The sequence below is a fragment of the Hippocampus bargibanti genome, linkage group LG09 (genome assembly GCF_051943395.1).
Source record: "Hippocampus bargibanti isolate YZ-2025 linkage group LG09, ASM5194339v1, whole genome shotgun sequence".
NCBI lineage: Eukaryota > Metazoa > Chordata > Actinopteri > Syngnathiformes > Syngnathidae > Hippocampus > Hippocampus bargibanti.
The window spans coordinates 8292429-8316780 of record NC_142742.1 but is presented as its reverse complement, the minus strand read 5'-3'; the positions used below and the strand labels follow the sequence as shown (position 1 = coordinate 8316780).

The 24352-nt window shown below is 39.3% G+C and overlaps 1 protein-coding gene across 3 annotated transcripts in view; it reads left to right on the top strand.

The window, feature by feature from the left end:
• LOC148893538 (regulator of G protein signaling 6-like) overlaps positions 1-24352 on the top strand; it is a 56551-nt gene that overhangs the window by 20711 nt on the left and 11488 nt on the right. For all 3 annotated transcript variants that reach the window (XM_089004036.1, XM_089004034.1, XM_089004035.1), the window contains exons 3-7: positions 15880-15979; positions 18228-18278; positions 18380-18486; positions 21523-21574; positions 22792-22856. In XM_089004036.1, the coding sequence (XP_088860162.1) occupies positions 15880-15979; positions 18228-18278; positions 18380-18486; positions 21523-21574; positions 22792-22856 (375 nt within the window). The remainder of the gene's footprint in view (positions 1-15879; positions 15980-18227; positions 18279-18379; positions 18487-21522; positions 21575-22791; positions 22857-24352) is intronic.

The following is a 24352-nucleotide window of genomic DNA, read 5'->3' as shown; positions in this document are numbered from 1 at the left end:
ACCGCAACGTGTAATAACGTGTCCTTTCCTTACGCCAACAGCAAGGACAGGAAATCTATACGTATTGAAAGGTCAAGAGAACCTTGAGCTTATTGCATGCGAGTATGCAGGAGATGCTCAATGTAGAAAGTCTCCTGCCGGGAACATATAGCAACATGATCAACAGAAAGGAGAGACACGATTGATTAAAATGTTTGAGATTAATTGGACAGGGATCCCTGCACACCAGGATTTGAGAAGACAAGCCAAAGAGCAACCTCTATTGTGTTTGAATGCAGCAGGCGATAACCTTTTCTCAACATGGATTCCTTCTTCATAACGTTCACTGACTTCCTAGTTGCCGAGTAGGCTTGGTGCACACGTGTCATCTATTGGAATACAGTATACATGTACATAATTTTGTGTTTTGTTTTGACATGCGACCAGGCTCAGGTGGCTGTTGCTGCTTTTGTTTTGTCTGGCAAAAGTCCGCAGACCAATCTGCAGGCTTGCGGGTGGAGACTGCTACTGACCAGTGTATGTATTATAATAATAATGCCAATAATAATAACAATTCTAATAATAAGACTAGAATAATAATACAATAATAATAATGATGATAATAATGATAATGATCAGAATAACGATAATAAATATACTACTAATAATAATAATATCAATGAAAAGGTTTCTTCAGCCGTCATCTGTACTTCATTGAAGGTGTCGGACGTTTCGCTTCTTATCCAAGAAACTTCGTCAGCAAACTGAAGTCTTACTGGTAGTTTAGGCCCTATATATATATATATATATATATATATATATATATATATATATATATATATATATATATATATATATATATATATATATATATATATATATATCCCTACTGTCCAGACATGGCAGTGTCGGACTAACGCCTGGCCAAGTGGGGCATTCAGGCCAGTCGTTAGTCAGAACAGTAGGAACAATCAGTGGAGTGGCAGGGAGTAGTCCTCTGCTCCCCCCAACGTGAGAGCAGGGACCTATCATAGCAGAATCCGGCACCACCATATCCGACACCTTCAAAGAAGTACAGATGACGGCTGAAGAAACCTTTTCATCGATGGACCACTCCTGTACGTCTGAGAGCTGACACAGACGTAATAATAATATAACAGTAATAATACAATAATAAGAACAATACTAGTAATGAGAATAATAATGACAATTATGATGATGATAATAATAATAGTAATGACAATAATAAAAATATATAATAATAATAATAATAATAACAATAATAATGATAATACTTGTAATAATAATATTGGTAATAATAATAATAGTAGTAATTATAATAATAATTATAATGATATATGATAATAATGCTAGTAATGCTAATAATGCTAATAATAATGTAAATTATGATGTTAATAATGATGTTAATAATGATGAGAGTGATGATGAGAATGATGATAATAATAGTAATATAATACAATTTATTAATAAGCACCTTTTAAAACTCTTGAGGACACTTTAAGGAAACAATCACAAGGCAAGCATAATAAAACCACAGATAAAATTATAAATAATAAAACAAAACATAAAACTACTCAGAGAATGCGATTTTAAACAGGTGGCTTTTGAGATGGGATTTGAAGGTGGGAAGAGAATCAATATTACGGACGTTGGGCGGAAGTGAGTTCCAGAGTTGAATGTCCTCACATCGCCGAAGGTGTAGTTTATCAAATATGGCACGAGGGCCTAAAATACAGTGGGAACCCCTTGGCTTCCGAAGTTCTCGGTTTACGAACCCCTTGGCTTCCAAACTTCTCGGTTTACGACCGCTACATTTATGAAAATTTTACATACAGAGCTGCCACAATGAGTGATGTGTCGTTCGTGAATGAGCCTGTTCTCCAAACAAGGTAATGGCAGCAGACTTTTTTGTCCTCTATTCCCCGCCCCCAGTCATCAGTTAAAGCCACGTGATTGGTCAAGAACTCAGCAGTGGGGGATAGGGTTACAGAACAGAGAGAGTGAGGCCGTTCTCCAAAAAACAAAATGGCATCTTCGGTTAAAGCCACGTGATTGGTCAAGAACCCAACAGTGTGTGTGTGTGTGTGTGTGGGGGGGGGGGGGGTTTAAACATTAAAGAGAGAGGCAGACGACAGAGACAGAGAGAGAAACACACACACACACACACACACACGAAAGGGAGACGACAGAGCTTGAAACAAAAACCAAAAGTGAAAAAATGAGAAAATGGACAGAAATTTGCACCAATTTCACCTTTGATAGTTCAAAAGCAGAGTGTAGACTGGAAGGTTAAATATCCCATCAATCAGGCTCCACAAATAACCCGCACAAGGCATCTGTACACTTGATGCAAAAAGCTATTAACCCAGCTAAACAGATCACAATTAATGAACTAGATACAATTATCACAGAGAAAGCACCTACAAGGGACGATTTCTCAAGACTGTGAAATAAGCCTATCTTCCTCATCAAGAGTTTAATGCTGAGGAAACCGGACACTCCATTCCATCAAGCCATTAATGACCATCACAAAGGTAAATAAAATGACTTTATTGTACAGTGCAGTTTATTTCTTTAATTATAATACTATAGTACATTTATTATACATAAAATAAGATATATTTTGTGTAGTTTTAAGGCTTAGAAAATTAGAAAGTAGAAAATTATGTTTTATGGTGACCTGGGAATGGATTATTCTCATTTTAATGGTTTCCTATGGGAAATTAATTTTTGGGATACACACTTTTCGCCTTACACACTCAGTCTGGGAACCAATTAAGTTCGTAAGCCAACGTCCCACTGTAAAAGGATTTTCTGATGGATGCGCACGTGTGAGACAACTGCTTTCACTTACATGTCACACTTCAGATCGGCCGTCAATATTGACACCAAAGTGTATAGAGGCTAAATCTTGCTCGCTGGCCTCTTGACTTGTCGCGCAAACGCTCTAACCGCTATATCTCCAGTGACTGAGATATTTTCCTTTCCCTCCTCTAATGACCCAATTACCGGCAGACCTCGCCGGGAAAAAAAAGTGTCAACGGGAGGGATGAACATCAATGCAAGACAGATGGTCCTCGTGTTTCATCACGTCAAACCGGTCCCCCTGCAAAGATCACACCGGCCGTCTCGAAATGAAGATCAGGCGCAAGAGAGTGGAACTTGAATTGGGTTGCCTTTTGCTCCTCCAAAGACTAGCGCATGCTAGCCCAGACGAACAGTGGCGCTACGAAATTGGCAACAAGATAAAGCAATTTGTGGGGGGTGGGGAGGTGTCAGCCTCCCATAGCAGCCTCCCTCAAAATAGCTCGGCGTTATCCACTGTCGACTGACACTGTCGCAGTCTTTTTGGCTTTCTTCTTCACATTTAGGCGGCAGTCGAAGTTGTGTAACACTCATAACTGTGACTGGGAGTTGCTTAGTTAAATGCGTAAATCAAGCAACTAAAATAATGGCTAGCCAAAACCGCTAGCCAAAATTATTATAAAATAACTAATGGGAAAGTAGTAATTGGTATTGAATGTCAAGTTGCTGTACATAAAATGTAAAATGCAAAATGTAAAGCGCTGGCCAGACCTCTGGCAATGTTTTTTTTCCTCCAACAAGAGAGCCGCCCCATTTCAAGTTCAGATAACTCCAGACTCATATAATTTAGGAATTCACTCTTTTTTCTGATGTAAGAAGAGAGTCTAAGCGGTTTGAATTTTCAATGTGAAATTTTAACACTTTTTTTTAACCTTTTTTTAATCCATCTTAGCGCTTCGTTGTTGTTCAAAGCGCTATATAAACTAATATGAATGTATTGTATTTTGTACAGCCGCCCCCATTTCAAGCTTAGATAACTCCAGAACCATATAACTTAGGAATTATCTATTTTTTCCAATAAAGGAGGAGAGTCTAAGGTTTCATACACTGCATTGAATGATTATGTAGTCCTAAAACTCCACATTCTGTGGGTCCTGGAATGTAAGTGAAAATGACAAAAACCCTGGTGTTGGAGTGGACACATTTTCGCAGGTCTGGTGGCAGGGTTAAAGACAATGTTGTACTTTTAAAAAAAAGGTGTCAAACTTGTTTTCAACACACACTACATTACAGCGAGAGGCAATTTGAATTCCATTGGAAGTTCTATTGGTACCTTGCTAAAAAAAAATATATATAGCAGGCTATGACATCAGTGAACCAGAAACTGAGTTGCACTGTTTGCTTATGAATTTAGTGTGTAGTTAGAGCATTATCACGTCCTAATTGTGCCTGCATGTGGCCTATGTTGAAACTGGCGTTTGGGCCATGAATTTGACACCTGAGGTTTTAAATGTCATTATAAAAAAGTATACATTAAGAATGGATAATTGTGCAGTTGTTGTGACATTGTGACTCTTGTTACATAGAGTGAGTTTGTGTGGTAATGAAATGCGTCATCTGTCAGAATCAGAATGGGAAAACCTTTATTAGTCCCACGATGAGGACATTAGCAAAGGACCTGTCGGTGAATGAGTTAATCATACTGTACTTGCTTAAAAAAAAATCCATAAAAACGCAAAAGTGCACAGCGAATTGGCAACCTGCGCTGACCCCTCTGCATCTTTTCTTTCAAATATTCCTCTTCCTGTTGCCGTCATGGACAGCTGTCCTCCTGCCCATGTGCTGCATGTCCCCCTTTTCCATTCACATCAATAGTTAGACCCGTTTAACATATGTATTCTGTCATGCGACGAGACTCTCCCAGGTACTGTGAATGCAGGATGACGACAAGGTGTTTGAGGTGATAGAGGTCCACGCTGAATGGAAATTGCTTTTGCGCGGCTCGCTTACGTAAGCAATCTCCCTGGTGAACTAATGTGATTCGCTTCCTCCCGAGCAAATGACCTTTTTGCTCGTGGTGATTCATTTTTGACAGGCCCTTGCAAACCCCCGGCCCCTCTTCATGGTGCTCGGCGCAAAATCAGGACGCCGCTGATACACTTCACTTCAGACAGCTGCTCTTTTATTAGTAACCCCCCTAACCGTACCCCCCTTTTTTACTCTCTTATCTGCGCAGGGCACTTTGTCTCTGAGTGGACTATCGGTGCGAACTCCTGTTTTTACTCCACTCAAGCCCTTAGCAACATATGGAGTAGCTAACAACAGACAATTACAAGCGGGGAGAGCATCTTTTCCTGGCCTCCTTGAGTCTCGTCAGCGGCAAGGTGACTCCATGCGCCACCGTGGATTAGCTGGTCTTGCGTTTTAGCATTCCGCTGTGAACTATCAATGAAAAGGTTTCTTTAGTCGTCATCTTCACTTCTTTGAAGGTGTCGGACGTATCGCCTCTTATCCAAGATGCTTCTTCAGCGAACTAAAGTCTTACTGGTAGTATCGGCCCTATATATTGTAAAGAGCAATACATTGGGGAGACTGCACAAATTCTCAAAAAAAGAATTTATCAACATTGCAGGGATAATAGTAGTGGGCCTCAATCGGCAGTACATATGCACCTAAAAGCTAGCAACCACTCATTTGACGACAACGACGTTAAAATCTTAGCGAAAGAACATAGATGGTTCGAAAGGGGAGTAAAAGAAGCGATTTTCATAAAACAGCTAAATCTTTCACTAAACCGATATGGTGGTGTGAGGTTCAATTTGGATCGTTTATACAACAGCCTGCTTAGGCAACATTGGATTAGTAATATGATGAGGTGATACCAGAGCAAGTGGGGCAATCAGGCCAGCCATTAGTCAGGACAATAGAAACAATCAGTGGAGCCGCAGGGAGTATTCCTCTGCTCCCCCCAACCTGAGAGCAGGCACCGCCATGTCTGGACAGTAGGGATATATATATATATATATATATATATATATATATATATATATATATATATATATATATATATATATATATATATATATATATATATATATATATACAGTAAAGTCTCGTTATATCGATATTCAAGGGAGTCCGATACTACCAGTAAGACCTTAGTTTGTTGACGAAGTTTCTTGGATAAGAAGTGAAACGTCCGACACCTTCAAAGACACCTAGTTGCTCACCACTTGAGCTTTTTTCCCTTTTCTTCCTTATATGGAAATATGTTGACAATGACGATACACCAAGCTTTATCTACAACGGTTTAGTCAGGCCAGACCCAGACAGCCGCCCCTGCCGGAGCTGGAAGCTGACAGGCTTTTAATTGCTTGGTTCATCTTATCACAGTTACTATACACACACATAAATAGTCGTCCTTCTGAGTGTTCCTCGTTGGGGGTCAGGGGGGGCATTCTTGGCCCAGACAAGGTGTCCTTAACACTTGCCGATTCAACATTTACAAGTGATTGGTTCAAAGACAAGAGCATGGAAAATCCTAATGGACCCTGCGCACCCTGCCCACCACCTTTTCCAGCTACTCCCCTCAGGCAGGCGTTACCAATTCATGCGCACCAAATCCAGCGGTCATTTAAACAGCTTCTTCCCCCTTAGCCATTTACTCTCTTCACAGTCACCCAAATACAGTGATACCTCAGTTTACGAACTTAATTGGTTCCCAGAAAGTGTGTGTAAGGCGAAAAATGTGTCTTCCAAACATTAATTTGCAAATAGGAAACCATTAAGAATGAGAATAATCCGTTTCCAGGTCCCCATAAAACATGATTTTCTACGAAATACTACCTCTTCTACTGCCTGAGACCGTTGCTTAGACAACACAGAAACATCCTTAGCCACACGTAGCAATGGTCGACTTAGCATACTGGTACTGGGACGCTAATTCACACAAACGCACATCTTGTTCCGTTGTTTTTTTTCCGATTATCTCCTTCTTCTACTCGACCGTAATTTTCTTTTGTGTCCTGTTCGGCTTAACACTAGCCTGTGGTGGGTGGCTTTTTCTGTCCCAAAAAAGCAAAAGTATCCACACCATAACAAACCACATCTACACTGAGTGCACTCAATGAAAGTGGGTGTGGAAAAGTAGTCCGGCAGCCACGGTCGTGCTGTTCAGCCATGTGGTTTGGTGTTCTTCCGCCAAAAACTAGTCCGCCAGCCATTGTGGCGCTCCGTGTGTTTCCCAAAAACTAGTATGTATGCCAATATTACATTCTCGCAAATTTAATGTTCGTAAGGTGAAAAGTTTGTTAGCTAAAGCGTTCGTAAACTGAGGTATCACTGTATAACTGTATAGTGTCTCTCGGCAATTTTGCACAACCCTGAGGAACAACATCCCACCACAAAGATGGTGTAGGAAGTGCTTAAGATTGAATGATCGTCTATGTCTTTTGTGTTGTGTCACATTATTTGTTATTTATTTTTGTGGTTGTTGTTTTGACTGCAAGATGGCGCCGCAAAAGTGGCTTCCTTTACAGCAGCTCCTGTATTTTGTTTTTCGACTTCTTCCCTTTTTTTCCTCTTACTTTCATCACTTTGCCGCTGTAAAATGTACATTTCTCCACTGCGAGACTAATAAAGGTGAATCCAATCCAATGCTAGCAAAAAGTGTTGCTATAGCGTTACTACCATTCTGAAATAACAAACCCTTAATAATATTTTTTTCAGATTACAGAATTTTTTACACTAGCAGCTCATGGTTTGGCAATTGAAACTCCATCACAAATATTTTAAACATTCTGCCTCAACAAATTCCCTTGAATGATGCCATGGTTGAGGGATATTTTGGTTTTCCAAATCTGTTGAGCTTTCTCACATACGTTAAAAAAAACACGTTAAAAAAACAAATACAAACATATAATAATAATTCTCAATTGGATAGCCTTGTTGTTGTGTAGCAAGTGCAAATTTTGTCACTTGGCTTGTGTGTCCATTTTATCAACAAAGGACTCAAACCATCATTTGCATTTGAGGGATTTGTTGTTTGTTAGCTGCATGCACTCCATTAACTTCAGTGATTTTACAATCAAATCATTGGGACAAATGATTACAGGGATTATAATGAAAGCCATTCACTCCACTGTTGAGTATTAAAGTGACCATGTGGAACAAAGAAAATGATTATTCAATGTTCATTCTTTCAAAAACATTTTTTCGGTATTCATAACGATGTTTTTCACATCAACGTAAAATATAAAAATTATTGTAGGCGAAGTAATGGCAAATTACATTACAGAGTGCTGCCTTTTTTTCGCTTCCATTTTTGTGATACAGATAGCCGAAGGAGTCAAACTTTGTCAATGAAGTAATTCACAATTTTGAATACTTATGGTGTATACATTATGTGTAACTTAAACTGTGGAAGTACAGTGATACCTCAGCTCATGAACTTAATTGGTTCCAAGAAAGTGTGTGTAAGGCAAAAAGTTCTTCCGCCGGACATTCATTTCCCATAAGAAACCATTAAAAATGAGAATAATCCGTTCCCAAGTTTGATAAAACATAATTTTCCCCTAAATAAGCCTTAAAAATACACAAAATATACCTTATTTCATGTATAGTAAATATGCTATTGTATTGTAATTAAAGAAATAAACTGTACTATATAATAAAGTCATTTGGTTTACCTTTGTGATGGTCATTGATGTAGTTGCTTCTTGATATAAGTGAAGTTGGCGTGCTTTCTCGGTGATAATACCCTCACTCACAATGTCCCCTGCTTTTCGTTAATCCAAATAAACAGAAGTTTTTCAACCTCTTATATTGATTTTCCTGTTGCTTGGATAACACAGAAACACCCATAGCTACAAGTAGCAATGGTCGACTTAGCATACTGGTATTGGGACGCTAAGTCACGCAAACACACATCTCGTTCGTGTTTTGCGATGATCTCCTTCTTCTGTTCGACAGTTTTTCTTTTGTGTCCTCTTGGGCTTAACACTAGCCTGTGGTGAGGGCTTTTTCGGTCCCGTAATAGCAAATGTATTCCACTTGATAACAAACCATGTCTGCATCCAAAGAAAGGAGGTGACGAAAACTAGTCCGCCAGCCACTGTGGCATTGTTTGACCGTGTGTTTTGGTGTTCATCCGCCGAAAACTAGTCTGCCATCTACCATGGCGCTGTGTGGTTTGGTTGATTCGCCAAATCCTAGTTCGTCAGCCGAGACTATATGCTCACAAATTGAATGTTCCTGAGGCGAAAAGTTCCTGACCTAAAGCGTTCGTAAGCTGCAGTATCACTGTACTTATTCTCTTGAAGTTTACTAGTAGCCGCATGGGTTACATTTTGCTGTCTCTACTGATAAAAATGTGTAGTACGATAGCAAAATGGTCTCTCTGAAACACCGTAGTGCCCATGCTTCAACATGTACGTTTTTAAAGTTAGAGTCCTTTCATTCTATTAGTTCACCGCGAGGTGGCATACATTTCGATTCACTGTTCTTCCAAGTACAGTACAGTGAGACCTCAACTAACAAACACCTTAACTTTCAAAGTTTTCGTCTTACAAACGTCAAATTTATGAAAATTAAACCTTATAATAAGCACTATTTTCATAATACACACCCACCACGGCTGGCGGAGTGATCTTCGGCGGAAGCACACGACCGAACAGTACCAACAGTCCTTATGGAAGGTGACTCCCCTTCCATAAGCCATCAACGACCATCAAAAAGGTAAATAAAACTTTATTTTACAGCACAGTTTATTTCTTTAATCACAGTCGTCATGCAATTTCCTTGGACCTTCGACTTCCAACGCCATTCCATCAAGCCATAAATGACCATCACAAATGTAAATAAAGTGACTTTATGATACAATGCAGTGTATTTCTTTCATTACAATACAATAGCACATTTATTATACATAGACCAAGGTATGTTGTATGTAGTTTTAAGGCTTATTTAGTTGAAAAGTATATTTTATGGAAACCCGGGAACGGATTATTCCCATTTTAATGGTTTCCTATGGGAACTTTTTTTTGAGACACACTTTTCACCTTACACACTCTGTCTGGGAACCAATTAAGTTCGTAAGTTGAGGTCTCACTGTACTGTATTTTAGTAGCAGGATTTGATTGTCATACAAGCCAAGTCTCACAATTTGGTCCGGAGACTCTCGATTTTGACCAAAATACTCACAATGCTCACTTTATAAAGCAACTATTGACAATACAATACAGACAGTTCATTTGTAAGGTGAAACAAAAGAAAATATAAAAAACAAAATACATTTTATACTGATTGAATGTATACATAAACAATGAAAGCATTTTTGTGTTTTATTTCCTTTTAATTTACACTTCTGTAAAGCTCACATTATTTTAACATGCACCACCGAGTCGCGAGTACGAAAATCTCCCGGTTTATGATTTCTGAAACTTAACATGGATAGATTGTGGACAAGAAGAGTCTTCGTTTAACTGGTTGTTCCGGTGGCGATGGCAATTTGTTTGTGGGATGCAATCAACACGTAGTTACCTCACAAATGGCCAAGATTTGATATGTATGTACAGTGCGTCATGATGATGCACCTGGAACCCTCTCACATGTTCCCTCCTACATGTCTCAAAGGTTTCAGTCTGACGTGTTGAGCTTTCCTCTGCACCCACTGTCAGATTCATCATGATTTGGCAATAGAGCTGTGTGTGTATATGTGTGTGTGGTCCCCAGAAGACATACAAACATGCATATGTGTGTGTGTGTAGGAGTCATGTTTAAGGAGGGGGGTATTTATTCTCACCTCACCCCGCTGTGCATCACACACCAGCTGGAACACATTCATTATTCACCCGATATGTCTCAGAGGTCAAAATGGCACTTCGGGGGGTGTGAACAGAAAGAAAGTAAAGAAATGGCATGACAACATTGAAAAATTGCCACTAAATTGAAGACACAAGGCACATCATGCTTTTCCAGTACTTGATGGAAGAATGTGTTTAATATGTTTGTTGGCTCAATTCTGAGGTCCCTCTAAAGTGTTCAATGCTGCCAAATATGAATTATTAAAACAATCAGAAAGGCCCATTTGTTTGAAATCATTCTGAACGGATATTAGATGAGAAATTGGGCCATTTTTTGCAAACTGATAGAAATGTATTGATTGACGACATGTATTTGAAGTCATTTTCCTTGTGAGCCCCTATCTAACCTACTTTATCTTGTAAAGGACAACGACCATCATTTTTTTGTTTCCTAACTGACATCAGAAAAACGTTTTATAGCATCTAAAATACCCAAAACACGCAGGCTGATATTTTTTGTCAAATGCAAAGCACCAATACAAATGACTTAGTGTCCAAAAACTACTTCAAAATGACCTAAGACAGATTCAGTTTCAGCAGGTCCCGCCCCCTTGCTCGAGAATCAAAACAATAGCTTCAGATTCGGAGAAGATGCTTTCTTGTTACTCATCCAGTTATGAATATGATTCAAATAGTTCTGAAGAGGAAAGCATGAATGTTTGCAATCGATTAAAGAAGTCCTCCCGTATCAATTCGAGCCGTCAGGACTCCGATGTAACGTCCCAGAAAATGCACTAGATGGCGCCCAAGCTCCGTTGGAAATGGTCTGATTTGTCTGCTGGGAATTTGTGTCAACTAGTATCAAATAGTAGTCTTGGTGCAACACACAATGATTCACCATCACATTATTTATGTCTTTTTCCTTCTAATTTCTACATCAACACGGATCAACATGAAGTTTTCAGACCAAACAAAGTACTCAAAATGCATTGTGTGTCGCTTTTTCGGTCATGGGCGTTCCAGACGTGACGTCACGTCAGGCATCGTCATCAACTCGAAAACAAGACTTCCTGAATATTCAGCGCGAGTCTTAAAACGTAAAATATAGCTATATGCGGTGGAATCGTTGTAAAATACGCTCAGTAGAAGTCATTTCAAGTGATTGTGCAAATTGTGGACACAACTTGTCCGGAGGCGTCGGTTGTCCTTTAAGTATGTTGGAGCAGGGAAATATAGAAAACAGGCTCGATCAGAGCTCCAGCGGGAAGGATTTGTATCGCCTTAATGCAAACTATAGTGAACCATTACTATTCATGGGAATTAGAAACCAGGCCGTCCCACAAATACTGAAAATACAAATTTAAATAGGCAGTCATTATAAATCACTTGAAGAAATTGTGTTTTTAACCAAAAACATTTTAAAAAATGGTCAAAAATATTTTCTGACAATCACCTTCCACCCTGCATTGTCCTGTGAGAGAGTCAAAGGCATGTCTCCATTGTCAGCTGGCGCAGGTGCACCATTAACCTGAAGCAAAAGAGAGCCACTCTGCTTTGTAGCAACATTGCACAGTACAATGAAATTGTATGACGTAGAATATTTACTTTGAGCAACTGGAATCCAAATATGACTCATCACATAGTCCTTGTCAGCCAAAACTGAGATTTCAATATATGTTGATCATGATAACATCCTTTGAACCATTGCATCAACATACAGTGAAACCTTGGTTTACGAACTCCTTGGCTTACGAACTTTTTGGTTTACGAACGTTACATTGATGAAAATTTTACCTTGGCATACAAACTATTTTTCGGGATACACACGGAGCTGCCACAATGAGTGATGTGTCGTTCGCGAACAAGCCCGTTCTCCTAACAAGAAAATGGTGGCCACTCTTGTTGTCCTCTATTCCCCGCCCCCGGCCTTCAGTTAAAGCCACGTGATTGGTCAAGAACGCAGCAGTGGGTGAGACAGGCAGACAGAGAGATAGGGAGACGACAGAGATTAAAACAAAAGTGTGAGAATAGTGGGAAAATAAAACAGTTAAAATATCCCATCAATCAGGCTCCACAAATAGCAAAAAGCTATCAACCCAGCTAAACGGATCACAATTGATGAAGAACTAGATAAAATTATCACAGAGAAAGCACCTACAAGGGATCACTCCCAAGATGGTGAAAGAAGCCTATGTTCCTCATCAAGTGTTTAATGCTGAGGAAATCGGACACTCCATTCCATCAAGCCATTAATGACCATCACAAAGGTAAATAAAACAACTTTATTACACAGTTTATTTCTTTAATTATAATACCATAGCTCATTTATTATACATAAAATAAGGTATATTGTGTAGTTTTAAAGCTTAGAAAATTAGAAAGTAGAAAATTAATTTTTATGGGGACCTGGGAACAGATTATTCTCATTTTAATGGTTCCTTATGGGAAATAAATTTTTGGGATACACACTTTTCGCCTTACACAGTCTGTCTGGGAACCAATTACGTTCGTAAACCAAGGTCCCATTGTATATAAAATGTCATCAACCGTCAATGAAATACTCGTTCATCTTTTGTCTACATCCTGGTAGGTTAATTGAGGATTAAATCGATCATTGGCAGTGAATAAATATGACTGTGAGGGGTTGTTTGTGTCCAATGTAATTTATTTAAGATTAGATTGGATTGCCCTTTATTTGACCAGCACGGTGATAAAAGTAATAGAAAAAGAAAGGAAGAAGTAGAAAAACAAAATACAGGAGCTGCTGTAAAGGCATCCACTCGCGAGTCAAAACAACAGAAAACCTAAATAACAAATAATATGACACAAAACAAAAGACACAGACAGTCATTCAATTTTAAGCACTTTCTGTACCCTCAAAGCATCATTTTCACCAGTAAATCAGGGACGTCGTGGTGAAATGTGCACGTCTGCTACAAGCTAAATGTTGAAAGCAAACACGAAGCTGGAGCCTCCATTGACGAAAAGAGATTGTCTCACAGCTCTTGTCCCGCGTAAATCCGCTTCAATTCCAAGCCGCGACAGTTCCACATACGCATCGGCGTACTGCTCTTCAAGCCCTGCATCCAGTCAGCCGCAGACGAGGGATTGTGCGCCTGCTTTTTATAATAATAATAATAATATCAGTATCATCAGTAATATCAGTATTAATAATATAGTATCATTTTACTTATGGTTTTATTGTTATGTGCTTAGTTTTATTGTTTTTATTGTAAAGTGTCCTTGGGTGTTTTGAAAGGCGCTTGAAATAAAATGTATTATTATTATTAATAATAATAATTATAATAATACATACACACATACTACTACTAGTAAATCATGATAACCCCTGTGTGTGTGTGTGTGTGTGTGTGTGTGTGTGTGTGTGTGTGTGTGTGTGTGTGTGTGTGTGTGTGTGTGTGTGTGTGTGTGTGTGTGTGTGTGTGTGTGTGTGATTGTGTGTGTGTGTGATTGTGTGCGTGTATTTGTGAAATAGTGTTTACATATACGCTTGTGAGATACACAAGTGTCCTTCAGATAATGGTTCGAGCGGGGAACAAAAGAGCCGTTATCGCTCAGTTGCAGCCATGTTCTGTTCTCCGAGGTCCTCCACTGCCGCCATAAGTGCATACATCCAAGAGATAGGAAGCGCCTCTTTTCGTTAACTGTGCCCGATGTTTCTTGTACGGCGACTACCCGAAGGCGGGTCGTGAGTTCTCCTCACCGTGCCGCAACTTTAAGTTACATTATTACGTGAGGGCGATATGGCTGTGTTATTGTCTTGTGAGTAGAAGTGATTCGGAAAGTGATGTCGATGTTGTCAAGGGAAAAGATAACTTCAAACTTCAAAGCAAATACTTGTGATACTTATGACCTGTACAATATCACAGTTTCAAGATTCCAGTGACGGACCGTGGATTTCATCGCTAGGCCTTCAGTAGTGCTATGTCTGAATCAATCCAGACTGAAAACAAGTGTGGTGTGGTTTACTACAAGTCCACTAGAGGGTACCATTAATAACTGACTGACCTTTCCTAATGATTTTATTTTTGAAAAGTCTATCTTGAAAATGGCTTTAAGAGTAAATCTCTAACGAAATCCATTTCTTCTCCTCCTTCAGCCATTTTGGATTGACAAAACCGTTATTAAATCAACACAATATATTTGATTATGCAGCTGGCTACCGATACAGTGTGCTAGCTCTGGCCAGTATGCTAATGTCACTAGCGGCTTGTGATCAAGGCAGTTTTCGCGAACTATGATTGGCTAGTGATGAGCCAATCATAGTTAGCGAATACTCTGACGTTGACCAGCGCCTTCAAGAAGGCCCTAGTACCCCTTTTGGGTTGCCAACTCGAAATCTGATTGGTTAAAGCAACAGTTTCATCGACACATTTGATGCGACAGGGCCTGCAGAACTGATTGTGAAGGCGTCCAAAAAGAATTCTGACCCTAGTAACAAATGATGACTGAAATGTGATTGGCTAAATGCTTAAATACGAAAACGCATGTCTGGAAGCAGTGCAACAAGGAAAAGGTAACGAAAGGAAGCTGAAAGACAATTTTGAAATTACAGGTAACATCCCACTTACGACCGAGGTCTGCTCCGACCAAACGGTCGTTAGTCAAAACGGTCGTAAGTCGAAATCCATTCAAAATGTTGAATAGAGACTCGGAGACTAAATGACTCGCAACCCCCTCCTCCCTCTTGTGCCATCACACAGTCGATTGCTGTACGAGAGTGAGATGCTGGCTGGCTGGCCAAAATCGTTCACGTTGCAGGCCTGCTACCGCGTTGCAGTGCCACGCGTAGAATTAAAATGTAGTTGTAAATCCAGCCGGTCGTAAGTCAGATGTTACCTGTATTTAATAAGAATTCTTGGACAAACTATAATTAACATTAGTTGAGGATTCAGATATTTTTAGGCCAGCAGAGAAGGCTTTGCAGGCCTTCACGGTCTGTCAATGCAAGATTCCCACTGCAACTATTTTTGTTTTATTTATTTATTTATTTATTTATTTATTTATTTTCCTTCACCTGCAAATACAATATCCATTTTAGTCCATTTGAAACAAGAGCTTCGGTGTACACAAATGATGGCACACTTGGAATAAATAAATAAATAAATAAATAAATAAATAAATAAATGAAATCATTATTGTTATAAATGTGTGTCACTCAAAACAGGTCAAGGTTGACCTGTTTTGAGTGACACCGTATGGATTTCAAATGAAATGCATACAGTCTGATAACATGCAAACGTCCTTCCAGATTGAGGATATCATCTCAAGAATCCAAGATGAGAAAGCGGGAGGTGTCGCCATCCGTACTGTCAAAAGCTTCCTATCCAAGATCCCCAGTGTTGTATCAGGTGAGCACAACACATCACGTACACGTTCACCCTCGGTCCTGCGGCAAAAAAAAAAAAAAATCTGGACAAACGAACGAGCGGCTAACGCTACGTCATGCTAATGTGACCTTTTTGAGTGGGAGGCTCCTTTCAATTGCTGCTGTCACAGCTGGAAACTGGCGATGTCGTTTCTCATCAGGCCGCTGTCACTGAGGAAAGCGCCCGCAGTGGGCCGCTGACCTTGTCGCGGAGTAAAGCAGCGACTTTGCGACTTCTGCTGTTTTTTTTTTCTACGTAGACAACCCCGATCCTTCCATGTGTGCCTTCCATGAATCATCTTTGTCCCTTTGGCTCTTTGAGTCGCTCCTCCACCCGGCGGCCGTCCAATCTCCCATTGCGGCCACAGACAAGCGCATGAAGCAAATATTAGAAGCAGAGAAAGCAATTCCACGTTTAGATAGTTATCACCTACAGCTTTGCCCTGAGAATATTTTTTTAATCTGAAATGTCAGGAAGACGAGTTTAAATACCTGCACACTTTTTGTATGATGTGTTGAAGTTTAAATGCCAGTTTCTTACATCACACAAATGTCCAGCAGACATTTAAACAGCTTCTTCCCCCAAGCCATTAACTCTTTGAACTCTTTGAACTCTTTCAACAGTAGCCCAAATGGAACTGTTTAGTGCCACTTAGCAATTTTTTGATGATGATACTAGTGCAGCGTGTTCTACCGGAAACAAATTCCTTGTGTGTTCTACGTACTTGGCAATAAAGATGATTCTGATTCTGATAAAAAAGTATGAGTAAAGATGACATGATAAATCACTGCAATGCATTTTTTATACTGTACTCATATTTATTTATTTATTTATTTGTTTATTTATGTATTTGTGTATTTATTTCTGGAAATGTTTGTGGGTTTGTTTGTATAGTTGTCTCATCTCATCTCATTTTCCGTGCCGCTTATTCTTCATTAGGGTCGCGGGGGTTGCTGGAGCCTATCTCAGCTGTCTTCGGGCACGAGGCGGGGGACACCCTGAATTGGTTGCCAGCCAATCGCAGGGCACACAAAGACATACAACAGTCACTCTCACACTCACACCTAGGGACAATTTGGAGTGGTCAATCTGCCTGCCATGCATGTTTTTGGAGTGTGGGAGGAAACCGGAGGACCCGGAGAAAACCCACGCAGGTCCGGGAAGAACATGCAAACTCCACACAGAGAGGCCGGACCGGGACGCGAACCGGCGACCTCTGCACTGTGAAGCCGGTGTGCTAACCACTCGACTACCGGGCCGCCTTGTATAGTTGTGTGTTTATTAATTTATAGTGGTATTTATTTGTTTATTTATTTATGTTTTTCATTTTTTTGTTTATTTATGTATGTGTTTGTCTGTTTATTTATATATTAATTTTCTTCTTTGCGTGCTTATGTATTTATTTAATTATATATTTGTTTTTTTGTTTGCATATGTATTTTTGTTTATTTATATATTCATGTATGTATGTATTTGTTTATATATTTATTTTTAATGTAGTTGTCTGTTTATTTCTATATTTATTTGCTTGTTTGTGTGCGTATTTATTAATTTATTTATGTATGTATTTATTTGTCTGTTTGTGTATTTATTTATTTATTGTTAGTTTGTTTGTTTATGTATTTCTCTGTTTATATACATATTTATTTACTTGTTTGTGTGCTTATTTATTTGTCTGTCTGTTTATTTATATATTTATTCATTTATATTTTTGTCTGTTTATTTATATATTTATTTGCTTGTTGGTGTGCTTGTTTGTTTCGGTTGTTTGTTTGTTTGTTTGTTTATTTGCTTGTTTGTGTGCGTATTCATTATTTGTTAGTTTGTTTATTTGTTTGTGTGTTTATTTATGTATCTGTATGTTTATTTCCGTATCTGTATGTTTATTTATGTATTTATTTATTTATTTATGTTTTTACCCCCAAACGAGCAAATTAATGTTCTCGAATCCTATTGTTGGTATTATTATTATTTTTTGCTCCCCAAAGGCCGTCTCATTTCACCTTGACATTGAAAATGTGAAGTTAGCGGGTTTGGAAATTCTTTTTTTTTCCACCCTTGACTTTTTCTAAAGTTATTGCATCTGGCTGGAAGCCCTTTGAAATGGCCGTTTTTCGGTCGTTTGTGACCTGGAACCAAAGCAAATGTCTCTTTAGATTGCAACCTTTGTGCAACGCGTGACAGACATGGCGCTGTGACCCGTTGAAAGCAATTTTCTCCCTCTGAACAGGGGTGGACATTGTTCAATGGCTGATGAAAAACCTCTCTGTAGACGATCCAGGTATGTGCATGGTGCGAGTCATTAGCACGCTGGTGCTCCGTTTTTTTGGTTGTTGTGTGTGTTTTTTTTTTTTTTTTAATAAGATGCCCTTGTCTCCATAGCTGAGGCCATCCACTTGGGAAGTCTGATTGCTGCTCACGGTTACATCTTCCCCATCTCTGACCACGTCTTGTCGCTCAAAGATGACAGCACTCTTTACCGCTTTCAGGTGAGCGAATCTCCACGTGCGTTCATCGGAATAACAAGATAAGCGGATTTATTGTGCATTGCAAATGGCGACCATGCTCACCAAACTGATGATTCATCCCGTCGAGGGTGGTGCAGCAATTTTGAAATTTCGAGTGACTCAGGGAAGCGATAGTCTCCTCTTGGCTGCATCCATTTTGGGAAATGCTGACATGTCTGTATTTTGTCTCTGGGACAGCACATTGTGTCCACCAAAATCTCTTACCTTTTAGGCTGCTGGTTATTTCAAACTACGGTTGGTGTATCACGTTGTTGACATGCCGAATATGAATGAGGCGTGATTTACAATACAACATATATTGATTTATAGAGCACTTTAACAACAGTTGAAGCTGCAACAAAGCGCTTCGCATTGACAGGTATTGTGTAAAAAAGGAAATCACATGTTAAACTTGGCTTTACATGCAGTAGAGACTTGAAAGGGTTAATCCGATCAGCCGGTGAGTGGGTGTGGCTGTGGAGTTAAATGCTATCTGAACCAGGTGGCTCTTGTTAGCCAAGGGAGACACGCCGCCGGTGAGTCCACATGTTGCATTTCCACGTTCAACCTTTCTGTTGATTTAAACTAAAATAATGTCAAAGTAGTGATTGAAATGATTGGATTGGATTGGATATGCCTTTATTAGTCTCACAGTGGAGAAATTTACATTTCACAGCAGCAAAGTGATGAAAGGAATGGAAGTAGAAAAACGAAATACATGAGCTGCTGGAAAGGCAGCCACTCTCGCGGCGATTGTGAATGAGTTGCATTCCTATCATGTGTTTCTATGTTGTGTTTCTGTGTGTCTATTTGTAGGTTTATGACCTACTTCACTACTCGTCTACCAAACAAAAAGAACCAATGTATTCAAAACTCAATCAACAATAAATAACGAGAGTGAGTTGAGTTGTATCAGTGTGTCTCTCTGGCATCCCTTTCGGTGGGAAAACGTGGAAACGTAAATTGACCGAACAGGTATCATATACAGGAAAACAAGTACAGTAAAGTCTCGTTATATTGATATTCTCGGGAGTCGGAAAAAATATCGATATAACCGGGACTATCGATATATCCGATCCTGCGCGCATGTAATTTTCTCCTTGCATTCATGGAAATAGTATCGTAATAAGCGGTACTATCGATATAACCGATATCGATATAACGAGACTTTACTGTAGTCACAAAGATAGTAGAAAGCACCAGGGAATTAAACCAAGATCAAGTCGGAACCATGCTGAGTACAAGATTTCATTCAAAATAAAACCAATTTCGACTTTATATTAACTTTGGCAGTTTTTATTTTCTTTTTTTTTTCGAAATGTAGTCATCAGTTCTTTGCTTGAAGTGTCTGTTGTCATATGATTGAAGGGAAGGTGTACAAAACTCAGGTTAAGTTTCGACATTTTGATCAATCATTCATTTAAGTAAGTAAGAAGTCCAAGATGGCGCCCGAGTAGGCACCGTCAGCAAGCGCTCTCACGAGCCTTCATGTTTTGTGTTGTTTTTGTTTTCTTTTGTCACTTTGTGTTGTTGTGCGTCGTGTGGAACGGGTTTTTTTTTTCAGCCTTATTGGCCACAACATTCGTCCAGGAGTAGATTTTGCTGAGCGGTTGCGCCTTTATGGCAGCACGAATATGCCAGCACCGTTTTTGATTGGGAGTAATGTCTGTGCCATTTGACTCATGGCTCGACAGCTCCGGGGCGATTGTGTTTTTTTTGCACCTGTAATGGGCAGCATTTTTACAGCCCCGCTTTGTTCGGCGGAAAGGTTGATGCTGTTGGACATTCTGTGGAATTGTCACGGCTTGGAATTGAAGCGGATTTACTTGGGACAGGAGATGTGAGACACTTTATTTTTGTCAATGGATGCTACAGCTTCATGTATGCTTTCAACATTTAGCTTGTAGTAGACGTGCACATTATACCATGACATCCCTGATCCACGGGTGTAAAGGATGCTTGATCCTGTCGTCTATAATCTAGAACTGCTTCATACAACGTGTAGAAAGTGCTTAAGATTGGATGACTTTGTGTTTTTTGTGTTGTGTCACATTATTATTTTTGTTTGTTTTATTTTACTTCAAGATGACGCTGCGAGAGTGGCTGCCTTTATAGCAGATCTGTATTTATTTTTTATACTTCTTCCTTTCCTTTACACTTCCTTTCATAACTTTGCTGCTGCGAAATGTAAATTTCTCCTCTGCGAGACTAATAAAGGCTAATCCAATTTAAATGGGCACACTTGTTTGGAAATGTTTAGCACAGGTAATTTCCTTGCAAAAGACTCCTTTATTTTTTTAATGTATTTTCTTTATTGTGGGAATTAGTTGTCGCAGCAGTCTGGAAATGTGTTAACTGTGCAAAGCTGACCCACTATAATTCTGTAAATGAGCTCCTTTGTTTCTAGCCATCGCGTCAGATAAAATGTGTTTTGACCTACGGCAGCTGCTTTGAGATATATTTGTTTTTAATGTATTCCTGAGTAGTACGAGTAACCTTTATTTGCCGGTCGTCGCTACGCAGGGAGAGATTTAATGATCTGCATCTGTTTCTGGCTATTAAGGTGTCTGCCCCTATTCTTCCTACAGAGATGAAATACAGATTAAACATAGATGAAAAAGCGTCTTCAACTGTGCGTTCGTTCTCAAAACAAGCCAAATTGTCATCCGTTTTTCCTTCTTTGAAAATCTGCGGCCGAAAGATCGGAAACCAAACGGACGGTTCAATATCACCAAGTTCTAATTCTGCTCTGCTATTAAGAATGCATGCGAGATAGGAGCAATGCAATATTAACACACTTGGGAATGAACTTGTGTGTGCGTAACATTGGTTGCAAGAGATAATTAAATATGGATACGCAGATACGACACGGCGCATCAAGCAAAGAATTCACTTGCGTTTGCAGACTAATGAAAACATGCGAGATGGGAAGAAAATCCATGCAGCAGTAATATGATCGCAGATTATTATTATTATTTGTTCTAACACTCAATCATAGCTGTATCCTTCTGTTTCCAGTCTCCGTATTACTGGCCTTCAAACTGCTGGGAGCCTGAAAACACAGACTATGGTGAGTCACACTTCGTAAATCGGAAAATGACAATAATTGAGATGGGGCAATATAATGTACATATACTATATAGAAACCAGTACCAGGAGTACTTGTATTCTAAGAAAATTAAAATGAGACGTTTCAAATCATTAATTTGTTAATCACTCTTAATAGAAACATTTGAATACGGGCAATTGTATTGTCTTTGTCTTACATCTGGGCTGGATGACTGTCCTGCATTTTTACTTCGGAGAGAAGCAATCCTCCATTCAGCATCTCCAGTTGGTCCATAATGGTGTTATCTCTTGAATGGGACTCGCTGCTTGAGTCTTGCCATGTTTTATGGACTAGATCTGTCATTTTTAAACATGAATGAATGAATGAATAAATAAATAATGGATAGAGACAGAGATAGTTAGTTAGCCATTCAGTTATATAACTAGTTATTTGTTTAGTTAGTTAAACAGTTAGTTGTTTAGTTTACTTGTTGGCTAGTTAGTTGGTTAGGTATTTAGTTAGTTAGTTTGTTCGTTATTCAGTTAGGTTGTTAGTTAGTTAGCTAGTTAGTTAGCTATCTAGCTAGATAGCTATCTACCTAGATAGCTACTTAGCTATCTATAATTAGCTTATATAATCGGTGGCATTCCCAAAACTATTCATATATTGATGATTTAAGATTATGACTGGCGTGTCCCAAGGCCTTGTAAAGTTATCAACATTTACATAATTATTAATTTCCTTTGACTATTGAGATGTTTAACTCATTCACTGCCAGACATGTGCAAAATGTGTCCACTCCAATGCCAGGGTTTTTGTCATTGTCAGTCAAATTCCAGGACCAACAGAATATTGACTTTTAGGACTACATAAACATTCTGTACCGCGTAAGAAACTTTCGTCTTTCTTATTTCATCAGAAAAAAAGGTTAATTCCTAAGTTATATGGGTCTGGAGTAATATAAGGTGCATGTGGGGGTATCGGTACAAAAGGCTGCCCCCTCATGGAAGGGAAAAAACATTGCAGGAGGTCTGACCAGCGCTTTATCAGCACAGAAAGAAAAACCTGAACAAATTCGGCCATGTCGCTATAACCTTCTGGGACAACTACAAAAATGGACACCCCCTCTCCCCCGCCACCCCTGTCGGCATAGCATTGTTGTGGAGATCACGACCGAGTTTTGTAATCTCCAACTAACTCCTGTACCCTTTCCACTTCCCATTGCTGTGTCCCTGCAGCCATCTACCTGTGCAAGCGCACCATGCAGAACAAGGCCAGGCTGGAGCTGGCTGATTATGAGTCTGTAAGTATTTGCTCGCTCATGTTTACACTTCAAGTTAAACACATTTTTATTTCTTCCTTGATATACAGTAAAGTCTCGTTATATCGATATCGGATATATCGATAGTCCCGGTTATGTCGATATTTTTTCGGACTCCCTTGAATATCGATATAACGAGACTTTACTGTATATTACAGACCATCTCACAGAATTCGTATTATCATACAACAGGGCATATCCAGGGCACTTTATGGCTGCGGGCCTCATTAGGCTCCATGTTTAACACTCGCACGATGTTATTCCAAGTGTTTTCTCTATTTGTAACCTGGTCATGTGCTGCTGTGGTAACAGATGCTGACTGGGCTTTTTTTTTTACATACACCAGAAGGCCTTCAGTGTCTGTGCATATTGAGGCTGGATCTTGTGAATGTTTTCCTTCAAAAACATCTGGTCATTCGCGTGATATTCTTGTCCAGTGTTTTCCTCATGTTTTGTCCAAACGTAACATTGGATATTTCCTCTAGTATCCCAAAGAACACAGTTGTGAATAATGTTTAAAAGTCTTTGGATTCTGAAGTGATTTGGGTATTTTTTTAAACAGATAAAAAGTCATTAATCATTTCAGTTTCATATATCCAACATCATGCTTATCCAAATATTTCTTGCATGTTCAGATTGAAATATGTAGCTTTCTAGCTATGTAGCTAGCTATCTATCGAGTTATCTATCTGGCTATCTAGCTAGCTCGCTACCTAGCTACCAAGCCATTTAGCTATTTAGACATCTAGCCATGCAGCCATCCATCTATTAGATATTTATTAAATCTACCAATATTCAGATGAGATGACCAGGATGCCGTAGTTTCAATACACTCAGTTTTATTTCCCTAACATTAAATCTAATACAGATGCATCTGGGTCGCCCGGGTCCCTATGGACACAATCTAGTATTGTTTCAACGAGGCGCCACGAGAAGACAACAACACCCAAACCGAGCGCCCAGTCTTCAATACTAATAATCATGAATATTAATGAATACAATGCGTGTCGTCAAAGCAAAGTTTCCCGGGTTTGTAAGAATTTCCTCATCAGGAGTTATCTTTCACGGCAAAAAGCAAGGTTTCATTTCTCCGTAATTGAGTATCTTCCAATCAGTGGTGGTTTTTCACTCTGTCCAGGATTTTTGTCAGGGGCAGTTTTTCACTCGGTTCAAGATGATTTCATGCAGTTGTTGAGAAAGCACAAAGCTTACCATGAGGGTCAAAAAACAGTGGATATTTGCAGTCTGCTAGTGTGAAACTATCTGACTCCAACAAGTTAAAGGACAACCGACATCACTTTTTTGTTTCCTAACTGACATCAGAAAAACGTTTTATAGCATTTAAAATACCCAAAACACGCAGTATGATATTTTTAGTCAAATGCAAAACACCAATAAAAATGACTTAAAGTGTCCAAAAATTACTTCAAATTGAACCCGGAAGTGGCTAGTTTCAGAAGGTCCCGCCCCCTTGTTCG